At 40.9% G+C, this 16,146-nt stretch overlaps 1 protein-coding gene across 10 annotated transcripts in view; it reads right to left on the bottom strand.

Moving 5' to 3' along the window:
* Zc3h14 (zinc finger CCCH-type containing 14) overlaps positions 1-16,146 on the bottom strand; it is a 50,770-nt gene that overhangs the window by 7,722 nt on the left and 26,902 nt on the right. For 3 of the 10 annotated variants that reach the window (XM_010616266.1, XM_019206352.1, XM_010616268.1), the window contains 3 exons: positions 7,001-7,075; positions 2,228-2,387; positions 1,308-1,540 (listed from right to left, as the gene is read on the bottom strand). The exons of 2 other annotated variants lie outside the window; for them this stretch is intronic. In XM_010616266.1, the coding sequence (XP_010614568.1) occupies positions 1,308-1,540; positions 2,228-2,387; positions 7,001-7,075 (468 nt within the window). Of the gene's footprint in view, positions 1-1,307; positions 1,541-2,227; positions 2,388-7,000; positions 7,076-9,254; positions 9,898-16,146 lie in introns of those variants that run through there. 5 more of the 10 variants (XM_010616267.1, XM_019206353.1, XM_010616269.1 and 2 more) reach the window with 3 other exon arrangements.

Genomic DNA, 16,146 nt, shown 5'->3' with positions numbered 1-16,146 from the left:
AGTGGTAATGGCCAGGGACTTAGCTCAGTGGTGCCACCGCCTGCCTCACAAGTGCAAGGTCCTGAGTTCAATCCCCAGTACCAAAAAAAAACAGTGGTAAGAACATCAGAATTCACACTTATTTTAGACAAACATACAAGGTCAAGAAATCTGACTGCTGCCATCATTACCATCTCCTGGTTTCTCTTCCGTCGATTTCCAGCTGCCTCCACAAAGCATCACACACCGTCACTAGTTCACAACAGGGAAAGCACTCGAAAGGTAACAGCCGTCTCTCTAACTCACAATCTCTCCCCAAATCTACTGTATTTTTTTAGTGACTAAAGTATTTAATACATATCTCTGCCAAGATTTGTTGAGAAAAACTTCAAAATCAATTACTGCCTTTTCTTTCAATCAGTTCCTTTTTAAGATTTAATGATTACTGAATATGGTGGAACACACATGTAATCCCTGCTACTGGGGAGGCTGAGTCAGAAGGATTCTAAGAGCAAATCCTGCCTGGGCAACTTAGTTACTTGGTGAGACCCAGTCTCCAAATTAAAAAAAAAAAAAAGCTGAGATATAGTTTAGTGAGAAGGCCCTGGCACCAAAAATTAATTAAGTAAAAGACAAGGCTAGAGATATAACTCAGTGGGGTAAAGCACTTGCCTAGCCACTGGGCTCAAACCCCAGTACTACCAAAACAAAATCTCACCTTTAGAAGAGGCATATCTGCAAATTCTTTATCATGAATGAAAAGGATCAGCAGTGCTGCAGCTGGCACTGGTATCCATAGGACAAGAGGCAGTGATGAACACTCACCTGCCTAATGCAGGTGCAGTCTGCACTGAGTTGTGCTAAGTATTATTTTTCAATATGAGGCCTTTTCTACACTTCCAAGAAGTATCCTGGCAGATTAGGTGAGAAACTCTTTCAAAGAAATTTTACTGAGATGGCAAGAGCATCAAAATCCAAATTTCTTTTTTTCTGAATTAAGAGATTATTGCTGATAGAAGGGGAGAATACCAGTGGTTTCCAAAGAGGGGAAAAACAGAAGTAACCAAGACATCAAGAATGATGGTTTATCTCTCAGCAAGCACAATTAAGAGGTACTTTAGAGGCCATGGCTGAACTCCAGAGTTTTAACTCTGGACTAACAGCCTACCTATGAAACACGCACGGGAGAAACTGTAATTTGGTGGTTTTGTCTCAAAGAAGAAAAAAGGCCAGTACTGAATACAAATAATAAGCAAAACCACCATCAGCATTCATTCAAGATAGAGAAGTCAAAGATTCCCTTCACAAAGTCTGAGCTCTCAACACACCGTAGGAAAAGCTACCATCTGGGTCACCAAGCTGCCTGTTCATCAACTGCAGCTGCTGTGGGTGGAGGAGACCTTTGAGTCCCTTGTTTGAGGCTGCAGTTTGGTTTACAGGTTTCATTCCTTCAAAGCACATGTCCTCCTCTTGATCTGACATGTATCCTGGGGGGCTGGGGACACCATCCAGCGTCACTATAAACTTGGGACTTGCAGGTTTATCTGGTGGTACAAGATCTCTGCCAGACAGATAAAAAATACCATAGAATTAGGGAAACAAACACAAAACGCTGAGACTCCTAAAGTGCTCTTGAGCAAAACTAGTATTCCCTTATTTTGTGTTTGGTTCAGTTAAACAAAACAAAAAAAGACTTGGAAGGATTCCCAGCTACACTAGTGGGTTCAGCCACTATGGCATCAGCACCAGTGACCTTCCAACCTGTTCTACAATCTCCCAACCCTGACTCCACTGTCCATTTGATCCTCATTAGGTTAACATGGAAATAAGCTAAAAAAATTAGCACGGATGCTCTGAACACAATGGCCAGAAGTTTTGTGTTCATACTGATTTTCTTATCTGTATGTTTGTTTCTTTAAGGAATCCATTTATTAAAGGAAGAATGACCCAAACCCAATCTAATTCTCATTAAAAGACTTATTGTGGCCACCTGGCGTCTAAGATTTCATTTTATGGATGTGCATAAAGAAAACAATCTTATTAATGGAGTTAAATCATATGCTGAGTTATTTGTAGATTACTGGATTTCTGAACAAGTAGAATAAATTACAGTTTTTGAAAACTGAATCTGGGTATTCATGACATAACTGCTCAATAAAAACACTGCTACTGGGTACTGAGGCACTAACCACCAACCTGCACTATCTAACCACATAAATTAGCTACCCAAGAAAAAGAAACCATCTACCGTGTCTGCATAAGGTGTCCTGAAAGTACCCGAAGGGTATCTGCAGTCTTCATCCCCGACTCTTGGTTTGGTGCCACTACTATCTCCTCAGACAGCTTTGGTTTCTTCAGAATAAATGATCTTGTGTCTGCATGGACCATGGATTCCATGTCATAGTAATCTGAGCCAAAAAAATTGGCCATAAATGTTTGCTTTTGAATAAATTTTATTCCCAACATCATACATGTGACAAAGAATGTCAGTCTTTTATATATTGATAATTATTTTAAAAACTCATAACTGATTCTACTTGGGAACAGGGTTATGCTGCTATTCCAAATATCTTCGCAAAGAACTCAGGCAGTCCTTTCTTTAAAGGGCACATTACAAGTGATTCAAATGAACACTCACTGGCCTGAGCCAGAGAAAGGTTCTCCTGGGAGGCTGCTGGTGAGATATTAACAATACATACTACAGACATAGAGAATTGAGAATCTTACTGTCTTCCAGAATTAGGATCCAGATTATCGAACTACTTTTCTAAAATCGGTTAAGTTTGCACAGTACCACATACAGCAGAGAACACATATTGAAAGAACTCATACGACATGACTTTTATCTCGTAAAGAGGCTACTTTGAAAGGGAATTTTAAGATGAATGAGCGTAAGGCTGACCTTCAATGCAAGTAACTCAAGCTTACATAATCTACACATGGTTGACCTGTCAACATGCCATTAACTGCCAAGACACTTCTTTCAAACCCAGAGGTAATCAGGACAAAATTCACAGGATATTCACTGAGAAAATAAATATTTACTACAAAACTAAGAGTAACAGCATAACTAGTTACACAAGAAGGAAAAAGAAAACAGATGAACAGCTCCAGAACAGTATGACCCAAAAGGGGGATGAACAAGGCAAACTACTCCAGCTGAGGAACCAAGGAAGCTTGCTGAGGATGAAATCTCAAGTAGGTATTGAAGGAAGGAGCAGGAATAAACTAGGAGAGTGTGAGCAGAAAGCAACCAGTGTACCTCAGGCACAGAAAAATGCACGGAGGAAGGCAGGGGCTTTTCCATAAGGCATCTGAGAAAAAGTGAGAAATCCAAGACAGCTAGAGAAATGTGTGGTGAGCTGGGTAGTTGTATGGCAAAGAAAGCTGAGAATACAATGAAGAATCTTGTCTCAATTATTTGAATTTTGGTCTGGAAGTAATAAAAAATTAAGAGAGGTTCCTAAGCAGGAAAGTAATACGATGAAATTGCTTTTTAGGAAAATGGTATTAAGGACTTGTAGTGGTGCACACCTGTCATACCAGTACTCTGGGAAGCTGAGGCATGAGGATCACAAGTCTGAGGCCAGCCTGAGCACCTACGCAAGACTCTGTTCGCAAAATGAAAAATGAAACGAAATGGAATGGAATGGCTGGGGATATAGCTCAGCACTTCCTGGATTCAAAATCCAGTATCAAAGGAAGGAAAAATCTCTTCCTAAATGAAGGCAAGACAGATGGTAAAGGAAGACAGACCTGAGGGGAGAGCAGGAGGGAGGAAAAGCTGAGACAGGAGGTACAAGAAACAAAGAGCAGACTGAAAAGGTGGCAAAGATAAATTTCAAAGTTTAGTATGAAGCCTTTGTGGGTATCTCACATGTTACGAGGAAGACGAAAACTCAGATTTAACTCTCAGGAAGGGAAGAGACTTAAAAGCAGAAGAGGAAAGATGAGTATCAACTGTGTGTGTTTAGTTGTCACCTCGCCAACTGGTACAAAAGCCCCTGCCTCCTCTCCAAATGTGCTTTCTGAAGTACAGCAGTTTCACTAGTCCATATGTCAGGAAAATACTGAAGAGATGAAGTAACACCAAGGATAGGACACAGGGTGAAGCTAATCTTCTAAGGAGTAGTGGAGGAGAGATGACAAAAAATAAAAATGAATGAGAAGAGCTGTTGTGATGGTACATATCTGCAATCCCAGCTACTGAGAAGGCCGAGGCAGGAGGATCCTCAAGTACAACATGATGGTAGGCAACTTAGCCAAGATCCTGTCTCAAAATAAAATTTTTAAAAGGGCTGGGTATAGGTTCACCCCCCACCCATATCATAAAAAAAAAAAAGAATCAAAATAGTGAAATTCTGAAAGCCAATGGATCAAAGACTCAAGAAAACCTGAGAACCCATGTGTCATAGGTACACAGTTTAGGAAAGAGTGTGATGAAGGCAGGTGTGGTGGCACACACCTGTACTTTCAGTACTTGGGAAGCTGAGGCAGGATGATCAATGAGAGTGCAAGGCCGGCCTGGGTTATACAATGAGACCCTGTCTCAAAAATGGGGATAAGGATATGCAATTAAATCACAGCTTTCCATTCCATACAAGCCACCAGTCACCTCTGCAAGCTCAATGTTGCAAACCTAGGTCACATGGAAGCCAGGAGCTCGGACAGTAGCTGACATCTTCTGGTAGAGAAAGAGCAGGCTAAACCTATGCATTTACTTTTTTCCCTCTCATTATGGTCCACAAAAATGTCAAAGGGGTTTTGTTCCCCATCTGCAATGCGAGGATAGAACCCAGGACCTTGATCATGCTATGCAAGCACTCTGCCAGTAAGCTACATCCCCAAAGTTGTGTGTGTGTGTGTGTGTGTGTGTGTGGTACCAGGGATCAAACTCGGGACCTTGCACTGATGAGGCAGGTGGAGGAAGCACTGAGCTAAATCCCCAGTCCCCTAAAGTTTTGATCTGTTTTAACAAAGAAAGAATAAACCCACAATGAAAACTGTAAAATCAGAGAATCACATTTTGAAAACAGAAAATAAATCAACAGGAACTTAGTAGATCAGCAAAGACTAAACCCTAAGTCAATAATGAAGCCATCAACTTTAGATCACAAAAGTCTCCAAAGGCTGAAGAAGTGGCACCAAAGGGGACCTTGGAAAGGGCAAGAGAGAAGTGTGTTAGAGGGTCCGCTGCAGCAGCCGTCAGTCCTTCCTGAACTCTTCAGCACACCTTCCTCACCCCTACCTCACTGGAGGCACTACACACAATGGAAGTACATTCCAAAGGCAGACTTCCCGATGGCCTTCTGCCCATTACACACGTCCTCCCATGGGCTACAGAGAAGGTCCACACAGTGTCTGTGCATCTGGGATGCCGGCCATGCTACAAGAAGTCAGCACTGAAATGGGGAGGGGGTTAGGTAAACACTGCGTCAGAATTACTGCTGCACTGCACTGCCCAGGCCTTTCTCCTGTGAGTTACCTGAACTCTTGCATTCAGGCTTTTACCTCAGAGACCTCTGTAGTAGCAGACTGGCCTGAAAGGCCTAAAGGCATTGACAGCAGCGTGCCAAATTAGACTGGCAAATCACTCTCCACAGCTACATCCACATTCAAACAAGAAATCTGCAGATCCCAGGCCCCAACTCATGAACCCAGCACACCAATGGGCTTTTTAGTGTTCTACACTTAAATAACATAACCAAGAACCCCCAACATGCAAAACTTTATCATGAAACAAGCTGAAGGGAACAAGACCAAGGAGGGAATGGAAAAAATGTCAAAACAACTTTAATAGCCTCAGAAATACATGCCTATCCCCCAAGTACTCTGGCTGGCTGAGGCGGGAGGACTGAGACAGGAAGAGTCCAAGATGGAGCCCAGCCTGGGCAACTCGGCAACACGGCAAGGCCCTGTCGCAAAATAAAAAATAATAATAAAGTGGGGAGTGTGAGCACGTAACTCAGCACCAAGGCCCTGAAGAATATACAAAAACATAAGGCTCTCAGAAATAAAAGAAAAATAAAACATGACAGGGGTTAAGGACTGCGGTCACCCTAAGCCTCGCTGATCTACTTGATGCTTCGATGTACACATGCAATGTAAACATAAAAAAAAAAAAAAAAAGAAAAAAGAAAAAACGCACGAGAACTGATGAAGTGGATGTGACACACACAGACCCTGATTCAAAACTCTTTGGAAGATACTCGCTGAAAACAGAATGGAATGGTGGAAAATGAGCGCAAAATCCAGGTAGAAGTAAGAAGCCAGAGGTGAGGCAGAGACCATGGCAACACAACTGTGCTCATTGAATGGGCAGGTGGAGGTGAATCTCTGAAGAGGAAAAATCACACCTGGGACAGAAAGCATGGAATGGGTCAGGGAACAGTCTGGGTAGACAGTGGAATCTTGCTTGGCAGAGAGAAAATTCAGAAAGGGGCTATCATAGAAGGGATCAAGGAAACAGAGGCACCAAAAAAGGGCAGACAAAGAGGACAAAGATGATATCCACTACTGAATGGCTCCCTGCATTAATTAGGAGCAAGGCACCAGGCACTCGCCCCAGTCCTGAAGCTGCCTGCAATGTGTCTGGGTGGCAGAGAAACAAGGACATGACAGTGACTCTGGAACAAGTTCCAGGAGTGGCCAGGTGAAGTCAAAGAAGGATAAAGATGAACAGGTAAAGCAGCTCAGAACAATGGCAAAGGTAGGGCAGAGATGGACAACAAGTCAGGTGAGGGACTCAGGTGGTCCATGACAGCAAGAGGGTAAACAGCTAGGAATCCAGGAGGAATGGCATTAAAAAAAAAAAAAAGAAATTTTTGAATATGCAAATAAAAACAGAAACACAATACATGAAGAAAATGAAAATCATCTCTCTTAGCCCTAAAGTATTTTCATGGATCTATATGTGGGATCTTCTGGCAGGATCTAAATGATAAAAGATGTGCTGAATGAGGTGTAAGGAATGAGAATGGCAACAGAAAATTGCTATTTACAGTGAAAATGTGTTACCAACCTTGATTGATGTGCAGTGTTTCTGCCATCACTGGGTCAATCTGCAGTCGGGCTAATAACTGCCTCTGTTGGGTTCCTAGGATATAAATTTTAAAACTTCACTGAACTCAACACACAATACCAGCATCTGTCACTCAGAAATTAATCTGAGCTAACAAGAAATCTTAAAAATAAAGGTTCAGGGCCAGGGATTTAGCCTAGTGGTTCCGCCGCCTGCCTCATAAGCGCAAGGTCCCGAATTTGATCCCCGGTACCAAAAGTAAAGAAAGCAAGCAAGCAAGCTTCAAAAATAAACTCAAAACCACAGGCACAGCCCAAGACAAAATGTTGCACTCAGGGTTAAACTGGAAATGTCAATGAGGACATAGTCCTGGTTCTTCCTTCATGAGAGGGCCAGCTTTCCTGGACTGGAAGTAAAGCCTACGAGAGAAGTAAAGGTAAAGAACGGAACAGTCACAAGTTCCTTAAGAGTCAGGACTTGGGGCATGTGCCACAGTCAACTGCAAGATAAACATAATACAAATCTTCCTCCATCACCTGGGCCTGACCAGTACTGCTCCCTTCTCTGCACCAACTCCCCTCCCTGAAAACAACAAAACAGAATACTCGTTTTCACATTATGAAATCCTAGCCAGGCACGGTGGCACATGCCTGCAATCGCAGCACTTGGGAGGCTGAGGCAGAAGGATCGCTGTGAGTTCGAGACCAGCCTGGGCTACATAGTGAGTTCCAGGTCAGGCTCAACTATATAGTGAGACCGTCTCAAAAAACCAAAAAAAATTATGAAATCCTAAGCCCAAAAGATAATTATGGGCTTAGGAAGATGTAAAAACAATAAACAAGTCTAACACTCAAATATGGCTCTCAAAATTCTGCAGTCCAGGCCTTATACCAGCAAAACATTAAACACATAGTCAATGTCCTGGGTAACATGGACCAAGTGGACTCCATGTATGACATTGGTACCCAAGGATCTCATCACCCAGTGAGGCTGCAGCTATCTTAGTTTGCATAAGTTCATTCAACATCTGCACAATGGTAAAATTACCTAAAATGGATTTCTTGGACCATCCCCATTGCTAAATAATACATGACTGTAATTATTTGGATCTGCTTCAAGAAAAGGTGCTCAAAAATGACATAATCCTAACACTCTGAAAGGCTGAAGCAGGAGGATCACAAGTTCGAGCCCAACCTGGGCAACTTAGTAGCTTACCAAGATCTGATCTCAAAATAAATCACAAAAAGGGCGGGGGATGCAGGTCAGTGTGAAGTCCCAAGGTTTAAACCCCAATATGGGGGGAAAAAAATAGCTAACTAGAGTATTTATTCTTTACAAAGCTCATATATCAGTTCTCAATATTAAGTTAATATTTTATTAATATCCCTAAAGGCCAAACTGCAAAAAACAGTGATGAACTGATTTTACCTTCCCGAGCTGCTTAAAAGATGGAAAGGATCTTGCACGTCTCTGTATTCCCCGAGGTGCTTAGCATGTGTCAGGCACCATTTGCTAATTTAGAATTAAGCACTACACTATGACGTAAGAAAGGGACATAACTGGTAGGGTTTCAAACACTTCAATCTTACTAGGATGTTTGGTTTACGTGCTGATTTTTAGTGCATCTGTTGTATGTAGCTTTACAAGGACAGGTCTTGCCCATGCAAACACGGAAGTGGGCAATCTCACCAGGTACTTTTCATTGCAGGGAACTTTTAAATTTTAAAAATTTTACTCTATTTGCTGTTTTATTGGTTATTTTGTTATATTAGCCTATCATGGTGTGTCCAAAAAAGGGTAACTTTCTTCCAAAATCATCCTGAACACAATATACATCCCGAGGAACAGACCTGAAACCCAAGTGTCATTTGGTCTCATTGTATTCCTTGGGACAGCTTGACATATTACAGGTTATAGAAAGAATGCTTTAAATCTAAATACTACAACCAGTCTCTTTAACATATAACTAAGGAAAAGTTACACATTTTTAAATAACTTCACACAGATATTTGGCAGAGGACCATTATGTCACACGTCAAGTTCTGTTTCATCTTTAATCTATTGTTTCAAAACATCATTTTAGAGAGCTCCACTAAAGACAAAATACTTAAGCTTTTAAGTTGAATCACAGTTTAACTCCATGAAAACTTCACTTCTCTATGACTTGCTGCCTCTGTATCAGAGCTACAGTTAAAGACACATGGAAAGACACAGATCAAAGGACGAGTATCTAGAAAACATCACAAGAGTTTACCTTTTTCAGTATTTCTGAGGAAGTCGATTATTTTTACATCAGTATCCCTTGACTGAGATTCAAAATCTATTTCAGCTTGAAAATCTTCCAGCTGTCTGTTGCATTCAGATGCTGATGCTGAACATTCATTCATTTTAACCTCCAAAGAGGAAATTTTTGCTTCATTCTGTGACACTCTAACATTTAGGTCAAAAAGATTTGCTTCTACTGTCAAAATTGCTGCTTTCATTCCTTTAATTTCATTGACATCAGTTGATATTTTTCTTAAAAGGTGGGAAATATTATCTAGCTCATTTAATGAACAAGAGGAATTTGTTACAGAACCTATATTAACTGGTTCTGGTGAGAGGAAAACTGGTAGAGATGGTGAATGAAATCTCGAAGACATTTTTTGTAAAATTTGTTCTCTCTTAATATCTGGGAATTTTCCCTTCACAGCCCATTATCTCATCAAAAGTAAAAGCAGTGCTCAATGCTGTTACCTTAAGAAGTATTAAGAATGACTAGCATTTTAAAACCTGTAACTGGTGAAAAATAAGGTTATACATTCTGGAGTCAGAAAATCTGAAAATGCTAAGCACAGCAGATCAATTTTCTGTTTGCTACAATTCAAAAGTCCTATTATATAGCCACTGTATCCTTCAGGTCCTACTTATAGCTCTTCACCTAGTAACCTCATTATTACATACAAAATAATTCTTGTTTCTGATTGGCTGAAAAGAGACGTGACACGCAAAGAATTTTCTATTATTTACTTCACATGATGGGAACACTAAAGAGATGTACCATAAGTTAGGCAATATATTACTGTTGAGCACTTTATACCTGAATGGTATGTTTACTTTTCCCCTTCTGTCCATTAAAACTAACTTTCGAGCTTCAGACTTTATTTTATGGTATCTTAAATTTCATTTACCCTTGAAAACAGTACAGTGATTCCTCAGTTGTCAAATTTAATTCATTCAAAATTCATGTGCAAACGATGAAATGTTAAGAGAAATGAACATATTTTTCCCATGAGAAATAATGAAGACAAAATAACTGGTTTTGAGGCCCCCAAATTACCCTCTTAAGTCCATTTTTTTCCAGTACTTTTAACAAATTTCACAATGTTTTCTTTCTTTAACTCTATTGTAGTTCTCACGGTTTTCCTCTTAGCTTTATGGTGGTGTCACTAATTTTCTTTAAAGCCATAGTTACTTTACACAAATAAAATGAAAAAAAAAAGCACAATGACAAAATGCTTTAATACACTAACACAAACACTACACATTGTCTGGGCGAGAGCAGCACTTAGACTGAAAGTCACCCCCTTGTGTCCAGGGTGAGGCCACACATAACTCACTCTCAACTAGGACTGGTTTTTTCAAGTCAGATATCCAGCTCAACTATCAAACAAAGTTACAAACACCAAGCAGATTTTTTTTCTAACTTTGCTGTTCTGAGTAGAGGAAAGTTCAAGGTTTCACTGTATATATTAGTACTGCAATTGGCATTTCAAGTCAGGGTGATGGAGCTCAGGATCACACACAAATCTCTTTAAAAACCGTATGTGGTAATTATGGTAATCTACCACACTAGTCTGGTTTGTTTTTTTTGAGACAGGGTCTCACTATGTAGTTGAGACTGACGTGGAACTCACTATGTAGCTCAGGCTGGTCTCAACTCACAGCAATCCTCCTGCCTCAGCCTCCCAAGTGGTGGGATTACAGGCATGTGCCACCACGCTCAGCGTCTACCACACTAGTCTGAATTTAAGTATGGGAAATAAAAATTCTGCTTTGTTTTGATATTAGACAATTATTAGATATTATTAGATATGTGATTCTCACATATTTTCTCCCATTCTGTGGGTTATTTATTCACACTTCTGACATGTTCTTTGAAACACAAACTTTAAATTTTGTTGAAATCCAATTTATCTATTTTTTCTTTCACTGCTTGTGCTGTTGGTGTTATAGCTAAGAAATCAAATCCAAAGGTCATATAGATTTATACCTGTTTTTTTCCTAACAGTTTAATAATTTGGACTTTAGTTTTTCTTACTTTCAGCTCTTAAATGCAAGTGTTTGATCAATTCTGAGTTAATTTTTGCGTATGTGGTAAGGGTCCAATTTCGTTCTTCTCTGTGGACATTCAGCAGTCTCAACACTATTAGTTAAAAATTATTCTTTCTCCATTAAATTGTCTTGGCACGCTTGCCAAAAACCAACTGATCATAACTATATGGGCTCATTTCTGGAATCTTGATCCTGTCCCAATGGTATGTCAGTACCATCCAGCCTGGATTACTACAGTATAGCTTTATATTAAGGTTTAAAAAGTAAACCCTTGAACATTAGTTTTAGTGATTTTTGGCTCTTCAAGGATTTTATTTCCATACAAATTGTAGAACCAGCTTATCAATTTCTACAAAAGGTCCATCTGGAATTTCAATACAGACTGATCTGAAACTGCTCATCAACTTGATGATAATATCGTAACAGTATTAATGACTTCCAATCCATTTACATGGAAAATCTTTCCATGGCCTTAGTTTCAGAAAAGTTGTTTTCACTTTGGTTTACTTTGCAGTCCACAAACAGGCTGCCAACTTATAAAGATGAAGGCTGGTAGATATTACTTATCACAACCTCTTCAAAACAAAAGCTTTGGTTTCCTCATCAAATTGCTATTGCTCATAACAACAGAATAAAGAAAAAGCTAACTGTTGGAATTTACATAATAATACTTATTTCTCCATCTATCCATAAATTAATTCTTCAAAGTTCAGACCAAATATGTAAAATTTACCAAACTGAATTTATGTAATTTTTAAGAGCACTAGCTGATGACACCTACAGTCAACATTAAGAACAGCACGTACTTAGCCAAGCGCCACCTGCAAAAAGCTGGTTCACTGGAGGTCACCAAACCCAAAGAGAAAAGGAAGAAAATGGTCAGAGGCCGGGTCACAAAGAAACAAGGTACCTAAAATGAGCCCAGAGTACCTAGAAAGATCAGCCCTTTACTGCCCATTGTACCCAGCCTAACATCAAAATGCAAAATAAGGGCCTTCCAAAGATTTTAGTGTAAATACCTATCAGCAAGCAAGTTTATCTATTCCAACATTTACTCCTCAGAGTAACACTGAGGTGAGGGTACAGTTATTTTAATTACTGATTAAGAAGCCGGGGCATGGAAGGGCTTAGATTAATATTCCATCATTAACTCCATCATTACATTGCTGTTCCTCTGTCCATGATGCATTAAATGGAGCAACACATCAGAGGATTTCATGTGGAATAATTCCTGTTTTATATGTACATGTATGTAAAGAAACAGTCACATAATTTCACTCCACACATCAAAATGCCTAGAAGATTAAACTAATTAATACACATTATACACATTATATCAAATTTCTAAATGCAGTGATTACCTCCTAGGAAGGGGGTGGAGTTCCCTAACTTTTCTGAAGAGAAAAGCTTCTCTTGGGCCGGGGATTTGGCTCAGTGGCACCTGCGCCTACCTCACAAGTGCAAGGTCCTAAGTCCGATCCCCGTACCGAAAAAAGAAAGAAAAGCTCCCTTTTACTAAGCATCTTTCACAGTGCTTCCAGTTCAAGATGATCTGTATCAAGTATAGATTGGAATCCAACTTAGGATGGTTCAACTTTCAACTTTTCAACATTCTGAGAGCACACACTTTGCAATCTTGAGCTTTCCCTGGCTTAGTGATATGTGCTAAGATATTCTCTCATGATGTGATGCTGGGCAATGACAAGCCACAGACTCCTCTCAAGTCACATGACATGAAGGAAAGGAACCAGTACTGTACCCTACAGTGTGCTGTATTCAACACATTCCATAAGATATCCAAAACTTTATTGTAAAATAGGCTATGAAATAAGTTTGCCCAACTGCAGGCTAATGTAAGTGCTCTAAGCATGTTTAAGATAAGCTACTTTGCATCTTAGACTTAGGATATTTTGATTTTTGGCGAGTTTAGGGGCTACAACCCTATCAAAGGTTTAGAAACATCTATATATGCAGTCTCTCCAGCTGGAGAGCCAATACTGAAACTGCCAAGCACAGAAGCACATACCTGTAACCCCTGCCCTCTGGGAGACAAGAATGAAACAGAAAGAGCCAAGTTAAAGCCCAGCCTGGGCAACTTAGTGGACAACTTGTCTCAAAAATTTAAAAAATTTTGAAAGAGCTGGCAACGCACAGCTCAGTATGAAGGCCCTGGGTTCATTTTCTAGTACCCAAATAAACAAAATTTAAGAAAGGCTGGGGACATAGCTGAGTGCAAAGGCCCCAGGTTCAATTCCCAGTATTGGGGATGGTGAGCCTATGAAAACAGTTTTCATATACTTGCTGACAAAAATTGTGTGGAAAATAAGTCACAGGAAGATAGGCAGGGAACACAAAGATGTGAGGTCAGGGGAGGCCCATGAATGTCATTTGAGTACGCTATATGGACAGCTGGAAGAAAGCATTCCAGGGGAAAAGACCATGTCTCAGGCTTGCTCGCCTTCCAATGTCCTAAAAGGTAAATGGAGCTAGAGATGGAGGGAGAGGGCAGGTGATGAGACCAGAGAGGATTCAGACATTTACTCAGCACGCGACAGGAAGCAACCAGAAGGTTCTGAGCAAGGGAGCATTGTGATCTAACTTAATTATGGGACAGACTGAAGGAAGGCAGGTTTGAGAGCAGACACACCTGTGAGGACCCTATTCCAGCAACCAAGGCAAATCCTGGATGTGGACAGACTAGCACAGCAGCAGAGGGAATGAGCAGTGGTGAATCTCGCATATTCTGAAGGTAGAAGACGACACTAGGAGGGAAGGCAGGAGATAAAGGAAAAGGAAAAAAAAGAACAGGAGGGAAGAACAGTCCTAAGCATAAAAGAAAGAAGAATGGGAGGAGTCTGTCCTGAGCCACTGGAAAGACAGAGCTGCCATTAACTAAAAGGAAGATGACTGCAAGAGCAGACTGGAGAAGCAAACTAGTTTGAGTTTTAGACAAGCTTGCAATGACTTAGCAAATACCTAGGAAGAAATGTAAAGCAATCAGTTAGATAGGAACTAGAAATCCAGGGGTGAGGTCCAGGCTGGAGAAGATATTTAAAGCCTTAAATATGATGAAGCAAAGGACATCAGCAAAATGAGGCAAGACAAGAAGAATGTACAGCAGAACATGAGGTTTTTAGAGCCAGAGATTTAGTTCAGTGGCACCATGCCTGCAAGGGCCTGAGTTCGATCCCAGGTACCCGCCCCCCCAAAAAAGTACATGTGGTCCGACATAAGCAGACATTTGAAAAACCCAACTAAAAATGTACTTAAGACTTTCATGCCATCCCCTCCTTTGAAAATCACCTTCTCCTGATCACTCAAGCGTGGGGAGGCAGCCTGGGCCCCGATCCACAGCGGGAAGGAGAGCCACGCCTGATCCCGACCCAGCCGCCATTGCTCAAGTGCAGGGAAGAAGCCGGGGCAGGAAAGAGAACCACGCCTGCTCCCGACCCAGCCAACAGCACTCAAGCGCCGGGAGGAAGCCTGGGCCCCAATCCACCATGGGAAGGAGAACCACGCCTGCTCCCGACCCAGCCGCCATCGCTCAGATGACGGGAGGAAGCCTGAGCCCCGATCCACCACGGGAAGGAGAACCACGCCTGCTCCCGACTCAGCTGGTCATCAAGGGTATTTTTCTGAGTTCCCAACTTTGAACATCTTTAAAGAAAGGGCGTGGGAAACCTGTAATAGAACATTGCAGAGTTCAAACATTCAGAAGGATGGGGAACTCAATCTGGGCCTTGCAACCCGAGGTCAGTCAGCGTCAGGGGGTTCAGCCATCAGCTAACTGAGATCAGGGGTCTTGCATCCTCGCTCTGTCTGAGCTATTAAATGGTAAAAAAACTATATCGAAATTTTGTTCACTGCAGACATGTTCTGGACTGCTTCTTGATTTCAATTGAATTCAAATGATTTAAGGGTGATAGACTAGTGACTACCACATGTGGTCAGTGTCCAAGTTGTGCTTGATCTTAATGTGTTGCTGATTGTATCAGTTGGGGTAAAGCATTGCCGTTGATTTGATGAGCTATTTTCTCTGATGTTATGAAGATGAGAATGTCTGTGGGTCGTTAGAGACACAGAAGCTAGGGTACAACTATATCAGGAAGATTTGGGTGATATCCCAGAGATTAAACCAAGAACAGTCCGACAAAAAAAATTAAAATGAGAAAACACATAAGCAAGACACAAGGACAGACTTCCAGTTCAACAGTGGCAAACAGTAGGGCAAATGAGGATGAAAAGGCCGATAATGAACCACCAGGACATCCTGAACTCAAAGCACAGGAAGTAACAGAACAAATCAATCAGGCTCTAGAAAAATTCAAAACAGAAGTAATTTCCCAGATAACCATAGAGATAGTGAGCAAAACGAAAGTCGTGATTCAAGACTCTAGAGCAGAAACTGACAAAAACATAGATGAGCTCAGGACCATGATAGAAGTCATGAAGGCCCAGCATAAGAAAGAAATGCAAAAAATAAACGCCCAACATAGGAAAGAAATGGAATCCATAAAACAGATTCAAACAGATATCCAGGAGATTAAACACGCTATTGAAAGTGTATGCAACAGAATAAAAGAATGCGAAGATAGACTCTCAGATATAGAAGGTAAGATTGCAGTCAGTGACCATGAAAAGAGAGGTCTCTTAAAAACAGTAAGGGATCATGAGAAATCGATCCAACAACTCCTAGATGATGCAAAGAAGAATAATATAAGACTGATAGGAATCCATGAAGTAGCAGGAGAAAATACAAATGACTTTAAAAAGCTGTTCGCAGAATTAAGGACAGAAAACTTCCCAAACAGAGGGGAAGAATTTGACATTCA

Source organism: Fukomys damarensis, unplaced genomic scaffold (genome assembly GCF_012274545.1).
Source record: "Fukomys damarensis isolate Sample0158 unplaced genomic scaffold, DMR_v1.0_HiC HiC_scaffold_21, whole genome shotgun sequence".
NCBI lineage: Eukaryota > Metazoa > Chordata > Mammalia > Rodentia > Bathyergidae > Fukomys > Fukomys damarensis.
The sequence above is the reverse complement of the archived record's forward strand: the minus strand, read 5'-3'. Positions and strand labels throughout refer to the sequence as shown.